Source organism: Lupinus angustifolius, chromosome LG09 (assembly GCF_001865875.1).
Source record: "Lupinus angustifolius cultivar Tanjil chromosome LG09, LupAngTanjil_v1.0, whole genome shotgun sequence".
Classification (NCBI taxonomy): Eukaryota; Viridiplantae; Streptophyta; class Magnoliopsida; order Fabales; family Fabaceae; genus Lupinus; species Lupinus angustifolius.
The window spans coordinates 6,033,326-6,042,649 of NC_032017.1; the positions used below are offsets into that span (position 1 = coordinate 6,033,326).

Sequence of the window (9,324 nt, forward strand, 5' to 3'; positions counted from 1 at the left end):
ATGGGAGAGGTTAGTTTTACTTTCATCTACTTTTCTTTTTCTTTAAATCATTGTTTTAAATTGCACTTCAGAGTCAGAATTGTGGCCACAATATTACAGTATGAAAACTCTCTGAAGTAATATTATGACTACAAATATAGCTTTCCTCTACCCTATTTCCTACCATTGTCGTAAACGCAATTGTGTCCGCAATCACAACTCATGGCTTTAAACTATGAGTATAGTAAAATCCAACTACAATTTCTCTCGTTAACATGTTTTTTATTCTTAAATTTTTTACAGAAAGAAGGGGGGAATAAAAAAAATGTTGTTTTGAAGCTAGACTTACACTGCGAGGGTTGTGTAATGAGAATTGAAAAAGCCGTTCGTCACTTCGAAGGTATTTTTCAAAAATCTGTTAAATAAGATTTGTATTTTCCGAAGTTATAAGGTGGTCAAGTGCTAAGGTCAGAAAGCTTACAACTGTAGTGATAAGGATGATGTTGAAAATTCAAATCCTACCGACTACAAAATATTAATATATCAATATTTGCCTCTAATTTTTATTTTACAAACAAAGCCCTAAATGATTAAGTTGTTTTGTTACAGGTGTGGAAGACGTAAAGGCTAATATGTCTTCTAATGAACTAACCGTTATCGGAAAAGTGGACTCGGCTATGTTACGAGATAAACTGGCCAAGAAAACCAGAAAGAAAATCGAAATCGTTTCACAACCGCCGAAGGAAGATGCCGCCGCCGAAGAATCGCCGGAGAAGAAGTCTGAAGAGGAGAATAAACCAAAAAAGGTAGCAGCATTCTGTTAGGAGACTAAACACATAACTTAAATATCATATTGAGTTTACTATTCTACTCGATGTGTAACTCTTATTACAATCATGAAATATAATGAATATTTCATTGCAATTGAGTTATAAACTCATGAATTGTTATTTTTTTTGGAGTTTGGATTAATTTGTGGTTGTGGTTTCAGATCACGGTGGTTTTGAAGACTGGCATGAACTGTGTCTGTGATGGTTGCATTCAAAAAGTTCATAAGCTTATCCTCAAGGTCAAAGGTTAGTCATAACCCTAGTTTGACCTAAATGTTCAATTAATTTCTCAACTATTCTGAAGATCATAGGGTTTAATTTTAATCAAAGAGATTATACTCAAGATCTAGGTTAAATTTTACTGAATTTTGAGCTAAATTTTCAATTAAGTTAAAACATGAAATTGGTTAAAATACATCATGGTTCTTCTATAATTATTTTGTGGTACTTATTTTATTTCATTTAAATTTCTAAGGGAATTAACTTCATAAACTTTTTCATTTTAAACTTGATAGTGGTAGTTACTTGGTTGTACCTTTTATATTACATTTTTTAAACGTTTACTCTTAACTCTAGAAGAGTGGAAGTATCTAACTATCTATTCATTCATTCAGAGTTCATAAAAATAATATTCATTTTACATGTATATTTTAATTTTGGCTTTATTAAAATTTATTTTAGTAATGTAGGTGGTATCAAAGTTGTAGTTGTATTGTGTATTATAAGATACATTGTAGAAAATTTTCTCCTTTTCATAATATATTATATATTTTTTATGAATCATTTATTATTTTTCTATCTATTTGTCCATATTTTTTTATATTCTATTTTTTATTAATGTGTAATATTAAATGAAAATAAGAAATTAAATAATTTTATTGATATGTGAACTTTAATTAAAAATATTAATTAGCTTTTACAAACTATTAAGAGGTTAATAATTACGAGTATAAATTATCTCTTTATATTAGTAGATAATTTATCTTTTTCTACCACTAAAATTATCTTACATCATTTTTTACAAAAATATTTCTAAAAACTTCAAAAAAAAGAGGATATATGTCATGATTTTATTGACTAAAAGATACAATTTATATCCTGATACTAGCATACATAAATATTTCATGAGAATAGTTAGATTATACACCATATTCATGTATAGTACACATTAAAAAATCTTGTTGTTCTCAACTATGGTCTATGAATCCTTGGTTTTATTAATGGATCATTAATTAGATGATAACGTTATGCAGGAGTTGAATCTGCGAGCTTTGGTGGAAACAAAGAATCAGTAACAGTTGAAGGAACAATGAATGCTGAAGAATTAGTATCATACATGAACAAGAAAATGAAGCGTAAAGTTGAGGTGGTTCAACCTAAGAAAGAGGAAAAGAAAGAAGGAGGAGGAGAAAGTGGAGAGAAAGAAAACAAGGAAGAGGAAAATGGAAGAGGAGAAATGGAAGGTGAAGCTGAATTTATCAAAATTGATCACCATGGTTATGATTGTGGGTATAATGGTCATTTCATGTATCCACAAAATAATAATAATAATGGGTATGAAGGTTCCATGGTTGAGCCACTACCATTTATTATGCTTCCTCAGATTTATCCTCATCCACAAATGTTTAGTGATGAAAACCCTAATGCTTGTTCTGTCATGTGAAGAAGACTCATGAAGCTTTTGCTGAAATTTTCAGTTGAGAAATTAAAATTATTTATATACATGCACGATTTGTAAAACTGTACATAACAAATTATTTTGTAGAAATTGAATCAGGTTTGGATGATTAAAAAATAAATATGGAGTGTGTAATTGTTATTTTTTGTTTGTTATGTTTTGTATTATAGGAAACTGGTGTGAATCATTCTGACTCACTTTTAAAGTTATATGGTAATTGAATTTGCATATCTTGTCAACTTTCTTTTTTTTTAATGTTTTTCTTCGAATTGTCTTGTCCGTTGAAATGTCTATTTCGAATAGTATCTCATTTTCAATCTCGAATCAATCAAAATGTTATTTTTTGTTTTTTAATTTTTTTTAGTTATATATTAATATATGATTGATCTGTGTGATTGAGAATGAGATATTGTTAAGAATATTGATTCTTGTAAGAGTGGAATAAATTATTAGCTTATGTGTTTAATATTGAAATAAATTATTTTTAGATGACTTATAAAGTATGTGTTTATTTTATTTTATACCTATTAATTTTATCAACTATGGTTATATGTTAACTCAATCAAAGTGTGCTTACATGGTAGAAAATTAGTGGTGGTATTAAGACTCTTATTGCTTATTTACATTTCTCTCATTCAATGGCTCCAACTTTGAAAGTTGTTAATTTTATTTGTACATCACATTCTATGTTGAATGCATTTTCCCCAATGAATTCTATGTTGAATAATGCATACCACCACATGCATCGGAAGCTGTTATTGTCACTTCCAGTACATTTATTTTAGTGAAAAATTATTACCATCTTAAGGTTGAGAGTTCGATTCCTGTGAGCGACACTTATTGGGAGTGACACTTATTGGGAGTGACAACCACAAACTCCAAAATGATTAATTCCTTACCCAAAAAAGTAAAAAAAATATCCTTAGTAGTACCCAAAAAATATATTCTTACTTATGACTTATGAAGAAAAAAAGTAAAGATCCATTTTCATGTTAAGTATTTGAGTTTTTAATCTACTCTGTAGGTTGAGTTGATTTTATGTTTGTGTTTTTCACAAGTATTTAGTGGCTGCATTTTGAGTTATGTTAGTTTTTGACCTTGTAGTTAGCTTATATTAAAAATTCCAGGATGGATGAACTTACTACTTAAAAAAAAAGAAAAAGTCATTAACTAAAATCAGCATGTTTTTTTGCCTCCACATTTAAGTGTTTGGTTTTAGTTTTTGTGTTTGTCTTTTATAAATATAAATTTATTATATATGCACTAACAATATAAGTGTATTTCTACACGTTCTATATTAATTATCATTTATATACTAATTATCATTGATTATTAAAAAAGTAACATAAATGAAAAATGGATGATATATTAACCGTATAAATTTTTCAATAGGAGTAAATCATATATATTAAACTCTATAAATATTTAGTTCTTTCAAATTAGCATTGTAACTTTAAAATTAATTTTTTTTTATACAAAATTTCTGTTTTCTTCCCTCTTGTATTGGGTTTGTACACCTTGTACTCTCTTAATATATTTCTTTTTGCAGAGCAAAAACAAACACCAACTCAAAATAAGATAATTAAATAATTAAAATCAGCATGACCTATGAATAAGAATAGAACTAAGCATAACTCAATAAGAATTCTCTCTAATAAGAAATATATCTATTGTTTCACAAAGTCTTTTTGGTGCTATTAAAAGTATTCTTTACTTTTTAGGTAAGAAATTAATCTCTTTCAGAATGGATAACTCTCGCTCCCATAATAAACATTATCTGGAGGCGAGTTAGATTTTTTCCATTTATCATACCCAATGAAGGGCAATGAACATTATCTGTCATTAAGTAACACAGGTCAAAAAGTTCCACAAACCTTAATTCACATTACTTCCAAGATCTTCAAAAATCATATTCCAAGTCCACACCATAAAACAGGTTAAGGTACTTTTATTTATTATAATTGCTGACAACTATGAGAAAATGTAATTGATACATCATCAACAATTATAATTGTATTACTTTTCGGACTTTGGAATACCAAAAAATTTAACATAGCAATTTAGATAACGGTCCTTAAGAAAACTTAAAATCTTGCAATGCATTAAGTAAGCTTAATTAGTTTCAACTTTCAGTTGTTAACTTGAATTTAAAATCTGGCCATACATTAAATAAGCTTTAATGAGTTTCAACTTTTACTTTCTGATCTTATGTTAGGCTAGAAGTTTAATTTCTGTCAGTGATACTTATTAGAAAAAATAATCATATATTCCGAAAATAATTAATTTCTTATCCATAGATTGAGGGAATATCCTCATTATGTCATATATCGTAATTAATAATGTTCATTCAACATCGTTTTCTTGAACGACATTGATGAATATAAAATTTCATAATGTTAGAATTTCTGACAATATATGAGTCACAAATATAATTCTATAATTGTGTTATGACAATTATGTAATTAGCCAAAATATAAAAATGATCTTCAGTAATTAATTTGGTGGCTAAGGACATATGTGTCATGAAATAATATAAGTGTAGATACCTTGAGGCAATTTCTGATTTGATGAAGGGACTGAATCATAATTATTGCAACTAAAGTAGTAACCACTACGGGGTTACTTTTATGGGTTATGGTCCCCATTTGTAGAGTAACAGGTTTTCAGGTGTAAAGTTGAGGAGAATAAGGTAGGATAAGGATAGTGTCATCCAAAAGGATATATAACACTATCAACTCATCCATTTGGACATAACATAGGGCTCCTCACAACAACACACCATAAGGCACTCTCAAGAACTAAGGCAATTCTCTCATTCCCCTCTAGAGAGAAACAAAGGAAAACCATTCGACGCTCTATCATCTGGAAGATCATCGCACCCTCATACCTTCGAGATTTCAGAAATGGCTCAACAAGGTATGTTCTTCATCTTCACCATGAACTCATTTGAGTTTCTTCGGTCTGGACCATGGTTGTTCCATTTGGGTTTATGTATGGGCATAAACATTAGGTTATGGGAACAAAGCCATGATCATAAAGACTTCCGCGTTTAATCTATGAATTTCGGATGGAGAAATTCTCCAACATATAAAGCTTTGTTGATTATATAAAAATATATTTCTAGTTAGTGGAATTGTAAAACTTACCGTTGAGTAACTAGTATTAACATAAAGCTTTCATTTCAAGATTTTAAACAACCTAAAAGCACATACATTTTTTGCACAGCAAAGGAAAGAAAATTCATTAAGAAAGCACAAGGGGTGCTAACCCAACAAACAATCAGTAGTTACCAATACAGTAAAAGGATCAATAATCCACGAAGAGAAGGAGATTAAACTATTATCACAAGCAGAGGAATACCACAACCAAGATCTAAGCTTAATCAACTCAAGAATAGACAAATAACTACACTCCTTACCATTAAACACAGAGTCATTCCTCATCAACCAGAGAGACCATATCACGGCACACCACAACATACCCCACACATTAGAGCCTTTCTTCTTCTTCCAAACACTAAGATGAAGCTTAAGGAGATCACCACAATTCCTAGGAAGATCAACTTTAAACCCAATCCAATCATAAAAACCTTTCCACACTGCTGAAGAGAACTCACAAAGTAAAAAAAGATGATCAATAGTTTCCTCAGAGTTACAACAAAACAAACAATCCACATCCACCATAATAGATCTTCTACGCAGCTCATTTCTAGTAGCAACTCTCCCTTTTAATAACTTCCAGACAAAGCAAGAGATTTTTGAAGCTAAACAAGAAATCCAAACTTTTTTCACAAGCAAATCCACAGCAGCCACCGAATGCTGCATTTGAGCCTCATAAGCAGATCTCACCGAGTACACCCCTGACGAACATAAGCTCCACCCCCACGAATCCGTTTTACCCTGCTGACAAGAAAAAGGCATAATAAGGTCATACAATTGCCTCTCAAGAGCTTCTTCCCACACAAATAATTTTCTCCTCCACTTCAAGGACCACACCCAATTCCCTGCATCCCAAAAACCGCAATCACAAACATAACAGTTGACATCCAGAGCCACCAAAGACAATCTCCTAAAAGAATCACAGAATCTACTCATACCACACCAAATATCCAACCAAAATCTTGATTGAGACCCATCACCTAGACTTCTGAGAATGTTAGACGAAAACCACTGGACACCCACTCCCTCCACCCCACCTAGACAACTAATAGACTTCCACCAACCCGACCCAAGCCCAGAACCCGAATGAGACAAAAAAACCCCATACTTAGACTTCATCACCCTCACCCACAAAGAATTGGGTTCCGAAAGGAACCTCCACTTCCACTTACCCAAAAGAGCTTTATTAAAAACACCAAGATCCTTAACCCCTAATCCCCCAACACTTTTAGGCTTACACACCTCACTCCAAGAAACCCAATGAATCCCTCTACCCCCTATACTATTACCCCACAAAAACTTTTTCTGAATCTTGGCCAAAATCATAAGAACCACTTTAGGAGCTTTAAATAGAGATAGAAGATAAATAGGAATATTTGCTAACACCGCATTAAGAAGAACAAGCCTACCCCCAAAAGAAACAAACTTATTCTTCCAAGAACTAAGTCTATTTTTAAAAATATCAATAAACCGGACCACGAAGATAACCTTTTCGGATTAGCCCCCAACGGGATACCCAAATAAGAAAAGGGAAGAGAACCCCGGTTACACGACAAGAAACAAGCAGCATCAACCGAAAACGAATCATCCACATTAATAGAAAACAGAAAGCTTTTGAGAGCATTCACTTTAAGACCAGACGGTAATTCAAAACACCTCAAAATACTCTTAAGACACCAAATATTCTCCGCATTCGGCTTACAAACCACAATAGTATCATCAGCAAACTGCAAATCCAAAACTTCCACTTCCTGGTTGCCCAGCTAAACACCTTCAAAACAGCCAACAGCCTTAGCACTCCTCATCAAACCAGAGAACCCTTCAGCAACCAGAAGGAATAAAAAAGGAGCTAGCGGATCACCCTGCCTAATTCCTTTTGAAACCGAGAATTGCTTATCAGGAGACCCATTAATCAAAACAGACATTTTAGTAGAGGACAAACAAGATTTCATCCAAGCATGCCAAAGAATAGGGAACCCAAACCGCCCTAACATATAGTCCAAAAAGTCCCAATTTACCGAATCATAGGCCTTCTCAAAATCCACCTTAAAAAGGAAATACCCATCAGAACCACGCTTATCTGAGTGGATGACTTCATTAGCCACCACCATTGCATCCAGAATACTCCGATTTTGAATAAAGGCTGATTGAGAAGGCGAAATAAGAGACCCCATAACCTCCTTTAATCTGCAGGCAAGGACTTTCGCCAAAATTTTATATAATGAACCAACAAGGGAGATAGGACGGAAATCTTGCACTTTGTTAGGATTGAGGATTTTAGGAACTAAGGTAATAAAGGAAGAATTCAAACCAGACGGTAACTTAGAATTCTTATGAAACTCTTTGATAAAATTACAAACATCTTGACTAATCACCTCCCAGCAATCCTGAAAAAAGGAGAAGTTAAAATCATCCGGACCCGGACTTTTATCTCTAGCACAGCTCCACACCGCCGCCTTTATTTCATCCACAGAAAACTCAACACAAAGGCGATTTTTTTGGACATCTGATAACACATTGAAGACCACACCATCCAGCCTAGGTCTCTTCATTGAGGATTCCGAAAACTGATTACGAAAATAACTCGTAACCCTTTCCGCTATAATTTTCACCTCTTCACACCATTGCCCATCAAAAGATAAACCAAGGATTTGATTCCTACTCCTCCTGCTTTTGATACAAGCGTGGAAAAACTTTGTATTAGCATCACCTTGCTTCAGCCAACGACTTTTAGATTTCTGGAAAATTAAACTATCTTTCATCTCCGAGAATTTCCACCAATCCTCAATAAGGGACTGCCTCAAGGATACCTTCTCAAGAGGAAGACTAGACTCCTCCCCCTTCAGGTCAATAGTCGACACTTCCTTACTGATGACGGACAACTTCTGATCCAGAGATCCAAAAACATCTCTACTCCACAGCTTCAACTCATACTTTAATTTACGCAACTTTTCTTTAACCACAAAAGCAGACCACCCCTGAACCACCATATTGTTCCAAGCATTAGAAACAACCTCCTTAAAATCCTTATGCTTAACCCAAAAATTATTAAACTTGAAGGGAATAGGACCAAGAACAACTGAATGATACTTCAACAAGACTGGACAGTGATCCAAGAAGGATCTAGGCAACGACCATTGAGAAGCTTCGGGCCAATTAACAAACCACTGAGCAGAGACCATAATACGATCTAGCCGACTCATACAACTCCCCCCAGCTTTGTACCAAGTGAAACTCCTACCAATCAACGGAAGATCAACAACCTCCATATCAATAATCCAAGAATTAAACAACACTGATTCCCTATTCCCCTCATCCACAGCTAACCCCACATGTTCAGAACTGTGCCTGATAGCATTAAAATCCCCCATGACACACCAGATAGCAACCCCAATATCACTTTTGAGCTTCACCAAATCCTCCCATAATTTCAACTTCAGAGACAACACACAAGGCGAGTAAACATTAACAATGCAATAAACATCAAGACTCTGACTCCACTTACCTAGAACTGCCAAAAAACCGGACCCATGAACAACACTAGTCTTCTGGAATTTCGAAGCATTCCAGATACTGAGGATGCCCCCAGACCGACCAAGAGAAGGCACAAAGTCCTAATCGCAATCATGCTTCCCCCAAAGCGGGTAACAAAGACGATTATTCACCACCTGCATTTTGG

At 33.6% G+C, this 9,324-nt stretch overlaps 1 protein-coding gene across 1 annotated transcript; it reads left to right on the top strand.

The window, feature by feature from the left end:
• On the top strand, window positions 1–2,472 carry LOC109356180 (heavy metal-associated isoprenylated plant protein 3-like). The gene is made up of 5 exons (XM_019599516.1): window positions 1–9; window positions 283–379; window positions 589–785; window positions 971–1,055; window positions 2,063–2,472. The coding sequence occupies exons 1-5, from the start codon at window positions 1–3 to the stop codon at window positions 2,470–2,472; spliced, it is 798 nt and encodes a 265-aa protein (XP_019455061.1).